Genomic DNA, 16,916 nt, shown 5'->3' on the forward strand with positions numbered 1-16,916 from the left:
AACTCCTGACCTCAGGTGATCCACCAGCCTTGGCCTCCTAAAGTGCTGGGATTACAGGTGTGAGCCACTGCACCCAGCCTACATTTTTCTGTTGGCATATTGTCTTCTAGTACTTATCTATATAAAATTACGTGCTAAAATTTATTAGAACATAAATACATATGTATGTTTGTTACTAGAACTGAACCTAAGATTATATTTCCGTCAGCTTAAATACTTACTACTTATATTTCTAGTAGCTTAAATACTTAAATAATTTTAGACAGTTAACCAAAAACTATCTTACTCTATACATGCTTCCAGATTTATCAAGTACCAAACAGACTACACGCTGCTTGGACTTGAGCAATGAAAATGTAGGACGAGGTGGTGAATTTATTTCTGTCATGGGCGATAAATGCTGAAAATCTTCAGAGCTCATGATTACATCCCATGTGCTTCTGTGATTGCACATTTTGTTCTGTAGGTTTGGAGCTTCTTTATTGTGTGTTTTTTCAGTACAAAATTCAGTCACCTGGAAAAAAAAATCAATTAGAAGACAAGATTACAATAACTTGTGAGGCATCAAATATGTAGTTATCTGTCATACATATCCTCCACAGATTTTATCTCCTGTTAAAAACTACTTTATAATCTAACATTCTGACATCCATTTGCATACTTGAATGGAACAGAAGCAAGGTAAAGCTATCAATATATACTGGTAAAGATTTTTGGTGATTCTTTTGGCTATAGATAGAAACATCAGTGGGGATTGTGGCAGCTGGCACGACTGCTTATGTTAACTTTTTACTTTCCCTTCTAAACTTTGGGGGAGCTCAAGCCTTGAATTAAGTTTGAGGAAAAAGGGGCAGGGCTTGTGATAATTTCTAGCTACCTCCTAAAAATGGTATAGAGAAAATGGTCTTCTTTAATTGTCTAGATATGTTCCATATCATCATAGTTGATCAAAAAACTTGAGGACAGCTATTCTACAACCCGGATCGCTACTGGCTCTGGCAAATTTTGACACGAAGTAATACTCCTGAAAAAGGAATGAAAGTATAGGGAGAAAATGAGGAAATGTAATTATTTGTCTTTTAGAGGCAAGTGGTGAATTGTATCCAGTAGTTCTGCCAATGAATATTTCATTACTGTAGAATCTGTGAAAATGTTTTAAGTATTGAAAACGTAGTAACTTGGAAAAATGTGGTCTTCAAGAAGGAATTCATCTTGCTACGCAAGATGAGCCTCAGCTTACAAGAAATATTTTTAGTAGTGTCATTTCATTATTTTAATGCCCTCCCAATGTAAAATATCCAGATGTAAGCTCAGAATTAGAAGAACTAAATTATTACATTTGAATACCTTTTATCTAAGTTTTATAAGTTTGTTTTGTTTCTGATATAGCTGATACATTTCCCAAATGGAGTTATATTGGATGGGAGAAAAATGTAGTTTGCAATCAAAGCAGTGATTCATAACCAAGTCTTGCTGGTATGAAATGCCTATCAAACCTGGTTCCTCTTTCCCCTACCACTGCCAGTGCCTTTATTTGGGCCTCTTACCTAACTGTTGCCATGGCCTTCCAACTGGTACCCCTTGCCTCCACTATCAGCTCACTCTATCTCATCCTTTACAATTAATTAGTAGGATTACCTTCCTGAAATAATTAAACTTATCACATCACTAGTCTAAAACTGAGAGGATAAAACTCAAACACCTTAGCACTGTATGTCCCCATTTTTTGTTTCAACCTCATTTCCTGCTTCTTACTCACCATGTATTCTTTGCCTCTACCATACTGGATTTCTTTATATCCTTAAAATATGTCAGAAACTTTCATTAGGGTCTTTGCTAACCCAAATGGTAATTTCGTGCAAATCACAAAAAGCACCACTTTCTCAAGTTCTTTTACTGTTATCTGCCAGGAAATTGTTCTAATAAACGTTAAAATCTTAACGACCATGATGAAAATAATTTAGGCAATGCTGAGCTTCCAGAATCATGAACAGCATCCCTGCCTTACTCCACTCTTTGCTTTTGTAAATCTGTTTCTTTGTGTAGAATACTCTTCCCCTTCTCACTTTGGCAAATACATACTCACTTTTCTCAAATCCCAGCTCAAAACTCACTCTTCGGAAACTGTTTTCTGACTTGCAGTTGGCAATGGTTACTGCTTCATAACACTTGGGTCATATCTGTATGTGTCTTCCCACTTAATAATATATACTTATTTTATCATATCTCTTTCTCCCTAAACTGAGTTTCTCAAGAACTGTCATCTTTAATTATATCTGTGTTCCCAGTTCTTAATGCAGTAAATACTAGGCATGAAGTAAGAATCATAAATAATAAGGAAACAAAATCATGGAGTTGACTATTCAACATATTAGATCATATTTTTCCTAGCTCTGAATTCATGCCCTCGGTACAGATACTATGCAATGTATTTATGTTATGATAATTAGAAGTTAGTGTTATTCTGGAAATGTAACCATTTTATCTCTGGGCCATGTCTTGTATAATTAGTTGCCCTCCATATTTCAGCTCCACAATCTTCTTCATTATTATTTATGTACCATGTAGGCAGCGTGAGTTATCTCCTGATAGTCAAATGCTTTTGGAATTTATAGTATGGATCAGGCAGTACATACAGTATTGTAGTTATCCTCTTCTGTCACATGATTTGATATCTATTTGTATGCATTGCTCCAGATTTAGCAGATAAAAGGGAACGTTCCTGACTCATGTGTCAAATGTAGTCAAGCCTTTTATCATTAATGCCCAAAGGTCCAAAGGAATTTTAAATTTTATCAGAGATACTAGGCCTTTACAAACTTCTGTCTATAGAACTGTTTTGGTATTGGTATATGAAAACACCAATCACTACCAACAAATACAGAGGTTTATAAAGGTATATGGCATATACCTGTGGAAATTTGGTATGTAAAAATTTGCTTCTTTGAAGTAAGTTAGTGCCACTATTTAGAGGTAGTATACTTGTGTTTTGATTTGTTGTTTTTGATAAGTTTCATATATTTCATATTTTAAACTATTTTTATATGTTTAGAAATGTTCATTAGGTAAGTACAATATGTTTGGATTAATTAAGATTAAGCTTATCCATGGGAAGAAACAACTGGTTATTTTTCAGATATTTAACACATTTTAAAAATTAAAAATTTAAAGTTTATATTGCATTCAACTTGTGCTAAACACTATGATAATACTTTACATTAGCTCTTGTAAACCCAACATGAATGACTATGTGAAGTAGGTATTATAATTCCTATATAAAAGATAAGAGAACTAAATCTCAGATTTAGCAGTTTGCCCACAGTGGACATAGCTTTAAAATGACAGACTGGGTTTCGGTATCAGCTCTGACTCCAAGACTCCAAGGTACCTATTCTTATGCACTAAGCTTTACATGTTTAAACCAGATATTTCAGGTCAAATGTTAGTTTTCAACTTTTTTGTGGTGTGTTATTATTTAATTGGTTAGACACATTGGTAATTGTGATTTTTTTTTTTTTTCTTAAGTCTGTTCAGTGGAGGAAGAGCCCTATGTATTTTCACAATACCACTTTGCAATAGCTTGGCATGCTTTAGTGTGAAGGTAATGGAAAATCTAAACTGTCAATCCTTTTCAAAGCTACATTATAAATTACTTTAGAAAAGTAGTATGGCTAACACTTAGAAAACAAGTTAAAAGTAAGATTGTAACTCTATACAGAAGTCCACAGAAGTCAATGAGGGAAGAGATGTATTCTAAGAATTTATTGTGTGACTCCAGTGAGAAGGCTACAGTGCTACATTTGAATAAAAGAAATAGGTTAATAAGACAAGATAGGGTAATTTCCAGAGACACCTTGATATATGCTAGAGAAAATGACCTCTAATTAATTGCCTGAGTAATTTTCTGACTTTCTATTGGTACCCATAATTTCACAGTAGAAAATCCAGCTTCTCTAATTAATTTTTTTTTTCCCATGGATTCCTTTGAGAGACTGGAAAAAAGGTACTTACAGAATCAAGATTTTGCATAAACATAATGGATTCCTTGGCAGTCTGGGATCTGTTTGGGATAAATGTACATTTTGCTTCATACAGCCCCGTCTTTGGGTTACGTCTGCATGGTCGTTCTATACAGCTACCGCCCTTGCATTCGTGCAAAACCATGTTAACACCAGTAATATGAGTGGAGCATCTATGAGGAAAGAATTAGATTATATATGTATATGAAGACTTGGCAAATCATGAATGAAGACCAACATCCTAAAATTTTTCCTTCAGTGACAACTGCCATGGATCATGTACTAAACATGACATTTTGACAGAAATAGGCACAATATTCTACCTCAATTTGTAATCAATTTCAACAGAAACAATGTTGTCAGTTCATATTTATTAAACATGCATTGGTCATTGTGATCAATAAATCTATTATCCTTGTGACTTTGAGCTAAAGATGATAATTCCTAATCAGAGGGATGTTGTAAAGATTAGATGAGTTAAAAGGTACAGCGGAATTGCTTATTAAGAGGAAAGGGAAAGTCAATATTATGCTTAAAATCCTTTTCAATTTCCATATGTGGTATTCACAGTTTTGTGTTTATAGCATTTTGTAATCTATATTTTGAGAACCACTTCACTAAACTGGTGGAAGAAATAAAACTAAACCCTGCATGAAAAGACTTATGCCTTCAAGCCATTTGGTCCTTATGGTAAAAATAATTGTCCAGTCCCTGGCAGAGAATAGGGGGCAGGGTACAGGGACAGGATTCTAAGTTTCTGTTTATATGCAGGATATCCTACCATTCTGTGTTAATGTTAAACTTCATGACATTAATCAATTTTAATGAATTTGTACTGCAAGAATTTAGGGACATGGTGAGTCATATTTCCCAGAGGATTAGTTCTTGAGTAAGCCTGAAAATTAAACTTACATATGATGAGACTTCACTGCTTGAAAGTGCCTGACACACAGTAGGAGCTCAACAAATGTTTTAGATACTTGTTTTTACTAATGTATCTATTTTTATGACTGATTATAAGGAAACTCATTTATTTTTCATGAATTTATAAAAAATTTGTTGTTTGATACATTCTTTGTTTAGCTTTTACTTTACACCAGGTCCAAGACCAGAGGATTAAAAAAATGCACAGTTCTTAAGAATGTTAAAGTCTAATGGGGAGAATAAAACTGTATAGACAATTACTGCCCAGCGACATATGTGTGAGAGAAGCCCATACATGCTGTGGGAGCATTCTTAAGGGAATTTAATCCCAAATGGGGGGAGAGGAAAGACATTTAAGTAAGAAATATTTAAACGGAATCTTAAAGGATGAACAGACATTATTTGAGTAAGTGAGGAGTTGTGTGGGATGAGGTTGAAAGAAATGAGTGTCCTGCACTGAGAGGAGCCCAGTCTGTGTGAAAAACTGCAGGCAGCTCAGTGGAGATCAAACGAACAACACATTGGAGATGACGAGAGGCGTTTTTCCATTACCCCTCTTTCCTCGAATACATTTTTCATCGCGAAGACTTATTTCCTATTACATTAACTTCCATTGTTCTTCAATATTCTTTAAATACTCTATATGCTTGATATTTTTAACTAAGTTTAAACATCTATTTGTAATAGTGCCTGCAGCACTTAGAGTTATATTTTTAAAAAATCAAATTACTACCTTATCCTTATGAAAAGTACTTTTTCTTTAAGATCAAGATTAAATGAAAAGTATAAGACGATATTTACAAAGAAGCTCTAGCAGCCTAACTGATTTCAGTGAAACAGATTTACCTTAAAAAGTGATGAATCAAGTGTAGCGAAAGAGTGGGTAGGGTTGAATACCTATTCTCGGATATGTTGGGATTTAGGCTACAGCTTTTTCCTTTCTCCTCTGCCCATAGCATGTTACAGCACAGTCCCTGTGTATACTGAAATTATTTCCTGTTTTTGATTCATCTTGATGCCAAGGTGGGATCTCTAGAATTAATTGGTGGCATACATGATGGGGCAGGTTGGATATTGCAATGAACTGTTTGAACATTCTCAGGTAGTTACCTGAGATAGCCTTTGTTTGCCTAGCATAGAAAATTAAAGAGTCATAAGCAAAACATTTTGAAAACAGGTTTGCTCAATACAATGATACCTTGTTGCTTCAATAGTGTTTCTTCTGGAAATATAGAATGGCTGGTCCACATTATACTCATCAAATACTCCCCACCGGAGATGGGCCCACTCATGGACAAATACTCTACCTGTGAGAGAATACTGCCACTTATACATTTATAGTTACAATATTGTAAGACAGTTTCCTTATATTTCTCTTAAATCTCTCCCCAACCTAATTGAGTCAAGGTACTCCAGAAATTGATGCCTTTTATTAGGCCAAAAAAGTTGAAATGAGTTGGTGCCAATAAACAACGCATTTTGTTATTAAACACACACACACACACACACACACATGCACACACAGACACACACACAAAGAAATATAATTAGGAACATAACTAGCATATTTTCAAGTAAAGGTATTATTTACTACCTATTTTTCTCTTCTTAGTTTTGTTTTCTTAAGCGATGGGATCTTGCTCTTGCTCTGTTGCCCAGACTAGAGTGCAGCGGCATGATCATAGCTCACTGCAGCCTCAAGCTCCTAGCCTCAAGTGATCCTCCTGTGTCAGCCTCTTAAGTAGCTGGGACTACAGGTATGCACTATCATGCCCGGCTAGTTTTTAAAATTTACTTTTAGTTTTTTAGAGACTGAAGGCTCACTCTGTTGTCCAGGCTGGTCTCTATCTCTTGGGCTCAAGTGATCCTCCCACCTCAGCCTCCTAAGTTGCTGGGATGACAAGTGTCAGCCACTGTGCCTGGCTTCTTCAAATTTTTTTAAAAAATATCATTAAAATAGTGTTTTTTTTTCCACCAGTAGAAATAAGAACAGAAGTACATTTTAGATATCTCTACCTCGAGGCCCATAAGTAGGCAAATTATTAGTCAACAAGAAGTTTGGAGTAAAATGTATATATTGTCCTTTATCTCCACATTGTCCATATTGAAGTGTATAGGGATCATCTCCGTATTTCAGGTTAGGATCAGCAACTAAGACATCCGCCTAAAAAGCAAAAGAATAAACAAAAACAAATTCCAAGGGCAATGGAAACAAGAGATTTTAGAAAATAGGACTTTTTTCACATACATTAAGAAAAGTTATATTACTAATTGCTAAATTAGTGATTAGTAATTATTAAACAATTACAGATATTAAGTTTTAAAAGGCACAGGAGGAAAAAAGCAGTTTAGGAGTTAGATGAAATAGCCTACCTGGTCATATGATTCTTGTTTTGGGATTAAGTACTCAGATTTTGATTTCCAGGTCATTGGAATTAAAATGCTTACATTCCTGAAATAAACTCTTCGTTTGGTGGCATGAAACAGGTAAGCAGATGCTTCAGTTACCATTTCCTGACAAAATTTAAAATACCTTGTGGTAATAATTTCACAGTGAAATGAATATAACAGTACATATATAACTAGATGAAGCAAATCTAAGCCTTTTCCCCTGAACATTTTGGGAAAACTAACTGAAAAATACATTGAAGTTTTCTATAGTTCTTCAGTGTATAAACTCCTTATTTTCACATGCTCAAAACCACCTTTTAAATTTTTTTACCTGCATTCAGCATATGGGTTGGAGATGGAAATTAGGGTGCTGGGTGAGATGTCAAGGTGATTAAGACTGGGAGCCTGTTGGTAAAGTTGTTTATTTGATCAAACAGAGTTGCTTCTGGTTGTTTAGATAAATTGGGAGTTTAAAGTTTGGTAGATTATTGTAACTGATGTCAATTGAAAAAAAAATTTGCTAGATTTATTTTTAGTTATCTTCTCATATGGAGTGTTTTCATAAAAGGCAAAGTTTTACCAAGTAGAAATGAAAATAGAAATACATAGGTTTCATTGGCTTCAGATCCCAGTTTTGGCACTTATAGTGAGATTTTTACAAATCACTTCATTGATGCAAAGGTAATAATTCTTGTTTTTGAATTCCTCATGGAGATATTGGGAGGATCAAAGAAGACAGTATATATTAAAGTGATAAGTATAAAGTGTTTTTTATTATACTGAATAATGCAAATAAAGAAGGTACATCCATTAAAAATGTGTCATTTTTTCTTTAAGATACATATGACTTTTTACTGTTCCAGAGTTTGAACAAGTGTGAACAACTGAAAAAATGTATAAGATAAAACTCTAGGGCTTAAGTGTAGATTAGTCAGCTAAACTTTATAAAAGTAACTTTATGAAGATAAAATTTGAGAATAATTTTCTACTTGCTGTAATGTCTTTCTGTTAGCTTAACTAGTTGAAAAAAAATATTAGTTCAGCCTTTTAATAATTCATTGGGGAATGGCCAATAGTATTAACATATAATAAAACACATTTAAACTAAGCAGGTATTAATCTGACAGTTTAGATAAATGCTATATAAATGATAAATGCTGTTGAAGCAATTTTGGAAAGTTATCACTCAATGAATACCTATGCACCAAGAGTTGAAAATACTTATTGAAATAAAAATATGTGGATAATAAATTTTTCCCTTACCTTTATGTTTTGAATGAGTTTTTCATCTTCTGGTACACTCGGATTAATTGCAATGACAATGCCATCATATCCATTGTTATTTAAAGTTACCTGCGAGCTTTTCAATACAGGCAAGAGAAGCAAGGATAGGAAGAGAATCACCTTCAGACTGAACACCATTTTTGCACGTTGCAACAAACCTTTTGGAAATGTACAAAGGGCATTTATGTATCTGCTTCACTCAGGGATTTGCATCAAGACCAAAATATTTGCATAAAATTAGTATAGTAAATTACTAAAATATCTTGGAGTTGCTAAGTAGCAATAGGGATTATGCTGAACACATTTATCATACTTTCTAAGACAGCTGAGGCATTAATATTCATTTGATTGAGTAATTCTTTTAGATTGTGTAGTCATCATAATGGTGGGAGATCATAATTGTCATCATAATCACCATCAAATAGTATTAGAGATGGTATTTGTTTATAAAGAAGCACAATCTGGAGGGATGAGGAACTCTAATGAAAAGAACCAGGAAACAGTAGATTAAAAGGCCTGGTTTAAAAAAAGAATAAAGGGATTGGAGTAGGAGTGGCAGTGGATTAAGGGTTTATATTCACTCTTTATGGGAGTAATATAAGCACAGTGGTTGGGAATAGCTAAAGGGAATTTTATTTTTATCTTTTGCAATAATTAGTTGTATATTTATTTCAGTTTTCAAATAGCATTGAATGTTTTACATACATGTGTAACTGATACTTAATATGCTTCAATTAAGCTTTCTTTTTTGGATTGAATGCAAATCTTCCTTAGCTTGGAAGAGTTGTACTCAGCATTGTGAGCTGGCTCCGCAGTCAGATACATGTAAACCTGACTCTTGCCTTGGTCACTCGACAATCAAGGTATTCTTTTTAAGAGTTATGTAGCTCTTTTTAAGGCTTATTTCTTTTCTGTGATATCAGACTAATTATGGAATGTTGGAAGAATTAAATGAGATAATCCATGGAAAGTACTCCATAAAAGACTTCTGTCACCTAATAAGCATTCAAGACATAGTATCCATTATTATTAAATATTATATATTATATTATGAATACAAAGCTTGCTGTAAATTTTTGCCAATTAAATTCTATGTTTTCATTGTTATTTTATAAAACTTTTAAATATAGTCTTCCAGTGTTTAACAGGGGAATGAACTTGCCTGAGCTTGCCTGAGAACTGGTTAGAGGAAAAACTGTCAGAATGAAACTATAACCTTTCAAAAAATGCTCTTGACTATCTCCATCTATTCACAGTATCCTATCCTTGTTGGTTCAGTTTAGTGTGGCCTCACCTATAAAATCTTCCCAAATCATTTGCACTAAAAGTAATCTTACTTCCTTTGTACTTGTTTGAACCAGTATATTTATATACTACCTGTATAGCATTTGTTATTATTAATATACATAGTATATTTCCCTACTAGATTGTAAACTCTTCTTTGGAAGAAAGAGATTATTTTTTTCTGAGTGTAACCTATCAATCTCAATTTCATTAACTGTTATATGGGGACAGTAATAGCTATCTAGAAGAAATGTTTTGAACGTTAAATGAAATAACCTGTGGGAAAGCACCCATTATAAGTGCTGGTACATAAACCTCAATAAATTTATTTTTTTCTTTTCCTTATTCCTTATAATTCATATGAAAAATATATGAGTGCTTCTATGTGCCAGGCCCAGTGCTCTGCTCTTTAGAGAGTACTGAAATGAGTAAAACACAGTCACTGCTTCCAAAGAACTTGACGATTTGTTACATGGATTTGATTAGAATACAAAAAATTAAAATAGAAGATGAAGTAAGAAAAAATTCTGTAAGACAGCTACAAACACAGTGCCAGGAAGCCAAAAGTTGGGTAACAGTTTTTGTTTTAAAAAAGTTTTTTATTTCCATAGGTTTTTGGGGAACACGTGGTAGTTGGTTACATGAGTAAGTTCTTGAGTGGTGATTTGTGAGGTTTTGGTGCACCCATTACCCAAGCGGTATATGCTGAACCCAATTTGTAGTCTTTTATCCCTCACCCCCTTCCCACCCTTTCCCCCTGTGTCCCCAAAGTCCATTGTGTCATTCCTATGCCTTTGCATCCTCATAGCTTAGCTCCCACTTATGAGTGAGAACATACGATGTTTGGATTTCTATTCCTGAGTTACTTTACTTAGAATTAATAGCCTCCAATCCCATCAGGGTTGCTGCAAATGCCATTAATTCATTCCTTTTTTTATGGCTGAGTCGTATTACATCATATATCTATGCCACATTTTCTTTATCTACTCGTTGATGGATGGGTATTTGGGTTGGTTTCACATTTTTGCAATTGCGAATTGTGCTGCTGTAAACGTGTGTGCAAGTATCTTTTTCATATAATGACTTTTTTCCTCTGGGTAGATACCCAGTAGTGGGATTGCTGGATCAAATGGTAGTTCTACTGTTAATTTTTAAAGGAATCTCCACACTGTTTTGTACTAGTTTACAAAACTAGTACCAGTGGTGGTACTAGTTTACATTCCCACCAGCAGTGTAGAAGTGTTTCATTTTAATCACATCCATGCCCACATCTATTATTTTTTTATTTTTGATTATGGTCATTCTTGTGGGAGAGTAAGGTAGTATCATATTTCGGTTTTGATTTGCATCTCCCTGATCATTAGTGATGCTGAGCAGTTTTTCATGTTTGTTGTCCATTTATGTATCTTTTGAGAATTGTTTATTCATGTCCTTAGCACAGTTTTTGATGGGATTTTTTTTTCTTGCTAATTTGTTTGAGTTCATTGTAGATTCTGGATAGTAGTCCTTTGTCGGATGGATAGATAGTGAAGATTTTCTCCCACTCTGTGGGTTGTCTGTTTACTCTGCTGACTGTTCTTTTTGCCGTGCAAAAGTTCTTTAGTTTAATTAAGTCCCAGCTATTTATCTTTGTGTTTATTGCACTTGCTTTTGGGTTCCTTGTCATGAAATCCTTGCCTAAGCCAATGTCTAAAAGAGTTTTTCTGATGTCATCTTCTAGAATTTTTATAGTTTCAGGTCTTAGATTTAAGTCCTTGATCCATCTTGAGTTGATGTTTATATAAGATGAGAGATGAGGATCCAGTTTCATTCTCCTACATCTGGCTTTCCAGTTATCACAGCACCATTTATTGAAAAGGGTATCCTTTCTCCACTTTATGTTTTTGTTTGCTTTGTTGAAGATTAGTTGGTTGTAAGTATTTGGGTTTATTTCTGGGTTCTTTATTCTGTTCCATTGGTCTATGTGCCTATTTTTATACCAGTACCATGCTGTTTGGGTGATTATGGTCTTATAGTATAGCTTGAAATCAGGTAATGTGATGTCTTCAGATTTGTCCTTTTTGCTTAGTCTTGCTTTGGCTATGTGGGCTCTTTTTTGTTCCGTGTGAATTTCAGAATTGTTTTTTCTAGTTCTGTGAAAAATGATGGTGGTATTTTGATGGAAATTGCATTGAATTTGTAGATTGCTTTTGGCAGTACAGTTATTTTCACAATATTGATTCTACCCATCCATGAGCATGGGATGTGTTTCCATTTGTTTGTGTCATTTATGATTTCTTTCAGCAGTGTTTTGTACTTTTTGTTGTAGAGGTCTTTCACCTCCTTGGTTACGTATATTTCTAAGTATTTTATTTTATTTTTTTGAAGCCATTGTAAAGGGGTTTAGTTATTGATTTGATTCTCAGCTTGGTCACTGTTGGTGTATAGGACAGCTACTGATTTGTGTACATTAACTTTGTTTCCTGGAAGTTTGCTGAATTCTTTTATCAGTTTTAGGAGCTTTTTGGAGGAGTCTTCAGGGTTTTCTAGGTCTACAATCACATCATCAGCAAACAGCAACTGTTTGACTTCCTCTTTACTGATTTGGATGCCCTTTATTTCTTTCTTCTGTCTGATTGCTCTGGCTACGATATGAATAGAAGTGGTGAGAGTGGGCATCCTTGTCTTGTTCCAGTTCTCAGAGGGAGTGAATTCAACTTTTCCCCATTCAGTACTATGTTGGCTGTGGGTTTGTCATAGATGGCTTTTATTACATTGAGGTATGCCCCTTGTATGCTGATTTTGCTGAAAGTTTAATCATAAAGGGATGCTGAATTTTGTCAAATGTTTTTTCTGTGTCTATTGAGTAATCATGTGATTTTTGTTTTCAATTCTGTTTATGTGGCGTATCACATTTATTGACTTGTGTATATTAAACCATCCCTGTATCCCTGGTATGAAACCCACTTGATCATGGTGGATTATCTTTTCGATATGTTGTTGGATTCAGTTAGCTAGTATTTTGTTAAGGATTTTTGCATCTATGTTCATCAGAGATATTGATCTGTAGTTTCCTTTTTTGGTCATGTTCTTTCTTGGTTTTGGTATTAGGAAGATACTGGCTTCATAGAATGCTGATGTCTTCAGCTACCAGGGTGAGTAGGGAAGGACCATCAGGTGGGGGCAGAGCTAGGTGTGTCTAAGCTCAGACTCTCCTTGGGTGGCTCTTGCTGCGGCTGATGTGGGGAATGGAGTTGTGGTTCCCAGGTCAATGGAATAATGTTCCCAGGAGGATTATGGCTGCCTCTGCTGTGTCATTCAGGTTGTCAGAGAAGTAGGGGAAATCCAGCATCACAGGCTTCACCCAGCTCCCAAGCAACCCAGAAGGCTCGTCTCACTTCCATTGTGCCCCCAGGCCCCCAAAAGACACCAAGTCTGTTTCCAGGCAGTGGAAGAGCAGGGCTGAGAACTTGCCCCAGGTTACTAGCCTCCCATGTGTGAAAGTAAGCAGAACTTTTGTGCCTTCCCACCTGAGGAGTCTGCACACTGGATTCATGCCCTCCCCAGAATTCTGGCCAGGAGACTTTGTGTTTGGTTGGAATTGTTACGAAGTTCAGCTAGAGATTTCTTTCTCCTTGTGGTCTTTTTCCAGTACCTCTGACAGCCCTCTCCAAGGACCTCTGTGGACAAGGCAGAAACGGCTCTCCAGGGGACCTAGAGAGGGTCTTCTCCTGCTCCTTCCTCTACCTCTGTATTTAGCTTGACTCTCTAAATTAACTCAGTTCCAGGTAAAGCCAGAATCTTCTCCCATGATCCAGACCTTCAGGTTCCCCAGTGAGGGTGTGTGTTTGCAGATGGACAATCTTCCCTTCCCACTTCCACAGCTTGGGCACTCACTGTATTTGGGGTGTCTCCTGGCTCCTGCAGGAGTAATCTGCCTCCTTCAGAGGGTCTGTGGGTTCTCTCAGCTTTTCTGGTTTATTCCTGCAGTAGTTTTGGAGCAGAAGTTCACAAGGCAAGTCTCTGTTTGTGGGGGAGGTACAGTCTAGTCCTGCCTCCTGTCCACCATGATCCCTTAGTTTTTCCTCTTGTAGCTTACTAAGCTTTTTAAAGATAATTATTTTGAATTCTTTTTAGGCAATTCATATATCTCTATTTCTTTGGGGTCAGCCACTGGAGCTTTATTATTATTATTTTGGTGGTATATTTCCTTGATTTTTTATGTTCTTTGAAGCCTTGCCTTGTTGCCTTCTCATTTGAAGAAGGAGTAAACTTCTCAAGTCTTTGATTACTGGCGTTGGGAGAGAACAATCTGCACCATTCAGCCTGGCTAGAGATCTGGAGGTGTCCCAGACCATTTCAATTGATGTATCCCCCTGCTGTTCTTATTCCCTCTTGGGGGGTAGTGTCAGGATTGTATGCTTTCCCTTGATCCCATAAAACCAGGCCAGGAAGTGAGAACTTTCCATTTACTTCTCCTAGTGTAATGCCAAAGGTCCTTGCCTTTAGTCAGGCCAAAGAATTGGTGTGGCAGCTGCCCGCAGCGAGTGATAGAGACACGGACTGATAGAAAAAACTGTAGGATTTATTGGGCAACGTGAAAGTACAAAGCTTCCACAGTGTGGAAGGGGTCCCGAACGGGTAGCCAGAGTTAGATTATGCAGTTGCCTTTTAAACTCTTTAAGGTGGAGGGAAGATGTTACCAGAGTGAGAAACAAAGGCAGTAAGTTATTGTGTGACATGTCTTAGAACATTTCCTTTTGAGGAAAACCGGAATTGCAGCTTAGGTTTTATCTACTTTATGACCTTGCAGCGGCATGGCAAAGGAGACAGGATTTTATAGGATTTTACAAAGTATGTTTACAAGGAATTGGAATTGGGAGCATAGGTAAAGTCTGCTGGTCACAGAAAAATGGGCAGTTAACATTCTTTTTAGTTTCGGGGAAGGGGGAAGAGAGGACACAGGGAAGCTTACAGCAAAATTTTCACTGTTTATAGCTTTCTTGGGGAAGAAAACACATGCACAAATCTGGGTGTTAGGAATATTTTAAGCAGGTATCTTCAATATTATTCATCCAGGACCAAAGTAAGTCCGAATGCAGGAAACGAGTGAGTTTCACAGCTTTCTGAGCCCCTGCTTGACCCAGGAAGCCCAGCTGGCACCTCCTCTCACTAGGGCTGTGATCTGGAGTGATCAAAGTTGTGTACCTTCTCCCAGTTTAGCAGAGTTGAGCCATTTGTTGATATCTGTGCACTGTCTTTGCAGGCTCATGTTTGCCATCTTCAGGGGAGCACATATACTGTCTACAGGGGAACCTGGGGTGCCATCTGTGGAAGAGTGCAAGGTTCTGGTGATGGTGGTGGTGGTGGGAGTGTGTGCATGGAGTGCTGTGACATGTCAGTCAATTTGGGGGTTCAAATGTGATACACCCCCACAGGGTTCATGGGTGGTGTCTACAGGCCAGCCAGTAACATTTGTGGCCAATTACTGAGATCTGTGTGCCCGCTGCTTTGAGCTTCTGCTCCTTTTCACTGCTTCTTGCTGCCAGATAATTCAGTTGTGCTAATCCCCTCAGTGCTCTGGATGGGACAAGATAGAACTGGGTTTCTTGGACTCAGCCTTCAATGGTGGGAGAGCTGGGTGCTCACTTTGCCCTCATTTCCACCTGTGGGAGAAATCATCAACCAAGGGGTTCTCCCTTGGCACTGAGCTGGGCCATCTTGTGTAGGGGGTGATGTGCATAAAATGTAACTGTTCTTACCTACTTTAATACAAATATTATTGAATTATTTTTGCTCCACCATGATTCTAGAACATCTCAGCTAGACTCCTGAGCTCCTGAAATGTATTCTTATCCATGGGTGGTTGTAAAATTGGTGCTTCTCTGGGGAGTTGAGGGTTGGCACCTTCTATCCCACTATCTTGCTGATGTCACTCTCTAGATAGAATTTTATTTGTCTTTTTACCCTTAGCACAAAGCACAGGATTTGGTACATAAACATTTAATATACATATGTTGATGGCCTTTATAATTATAATGAATGCTCAAAATATTCTAAAGGAGTTAAGTTTATGAACAAGTATTTATCTAGTGCCTGTGAGTCACTATTCCAGGCATTGAAAATAAAGTAATTTGCAAGTTGGATAGTTTCCTGACCTCAAGGTGCTTATATTCTAGTGGGAATAATAAACATAGAAAGCCTCAATCAAGAGGTGACATTTAGCTTGAGGCTTGAATGATGAGAAGGAGTTATCAGTGTGAATATCTAGGGAAAGGATATTCTAGGCAGAAAAGCAGCAAGTATAAGGTCCCTGAGAGAAAAATGAGCTTTCATATTTGAGTGAAATAGTGATGGCCAGTGTGGCTGAAATGCAATGCAGGAGGGAGGTGAAGACAGAAAGATAAGCAGAGGCTAGATCACATAGAGCTTTGAAAGTCATGGAAAGGAGCTGAACTTTAAGTATAACGGGAAGACATTAAAAGGGTCTTAAGAGAGACAGTGCTATAACCTGATTTGTGCTTCAGGATAATAACCTTGTGAAGAAGAGGTGGTAGAGGCCAAGAACTGGGTCAGGAAAATCAGTTAGGAAGTTCTTTTAATAGTTCATATGAGAAGTCATGGTGACTTGGGCTGCAGTTATACAATGGAAAAGGTGAGGAATTGATTTTGAATTTGTTTTGGAGGTAGTGCTATTAGGACTTGATTTGGTGTGATGTGTGAGGAGAAGAGATGACTCAAGGATAACTCTTACATTTTTTACCTTAGCCTTGAATGTATGATACTATTGTTCACTGAGATGAGACAGGCTAGGAGGAGAAGGGCTGGAGTAGCCGATTTTTTGAGAAATTAAATAAAAACGTATTATTGGCATTGCCAAGATATAGATCATTAACAAACTTGACAAGAAGAAACCTTATTGGAACAGGTCTAGAAGAGAATGGACAGTGATAAAGCAGAATGGTGAATATAGACAAATATTTTCAAGGGATTTTGCTGCAAAGAGAAACAGAAATGGGCAGTAGCTGACAGAGG

At 36.6% G+C, this 16,916-nt stretch overlaps 1 protein-coding gene and 1 long non-coding RNA gene across 2 annotated transcripts in view; one reads left to right on the forward strand and one right to left on the reverse strand.

Annotated features, from left to right (window-relative positions):
- Window positions 1–8,756, reverse strand: part of LOC105521777 (epithelial chloride channel protein-like) — a 23,172-nt gene extending 14,416 nt beyond the window's left edge. The window contains exons 1-6 of the mRNA XM_011956087.1: window positions 8,598–8,756; window positions 7,317–7,457; window positions 6,960–7,107; window positions 6,142–6,250; window positions 4,012–4,192; window positions 287–514 (exon numbers count right to left, since the gene is read on the reverse strand). Coding sequence (XP_011811477.1) covers window positions 287–514; window positions 4,012–4,192; window positions 6,142–6,250; window positions 6,960–7,107; window positions 7,317–7,457; window positions 8,598–8,756 — 966 coding nt within the window. The remainder of the gene's footprint in view (window positions 1–286; window positions 515–4,011; window positions 4,193–6,141; window positions 6,251–6,959; window positions 7,108–7,316; window positions 7,458–8,597) is intronic.
- The window catches only part of LOC105521776, a 75,309-nt gene that overhangs the window by 9,455 nt on the left and 48,938 nt on the right, over window positions 1–16,916 (forward strand). The window lies entirely within an intron of this gene.

Source organism: Colobus angolensis, unplaced genomic scaffold (genome assembly GCF_000951035.1).
Source record: "Colobus angolensis palliatus isolate OR3802 unplaced genomic scaffold, Cang.pa_1.0 Scaffold41, whole genome shotgun sequence".
Lineage (NCBI taxonomy): Eukaryota > Metazoa > Chordata > Mammalia > Primates > Cercopithecidae > Colobus > Colobus angolensis.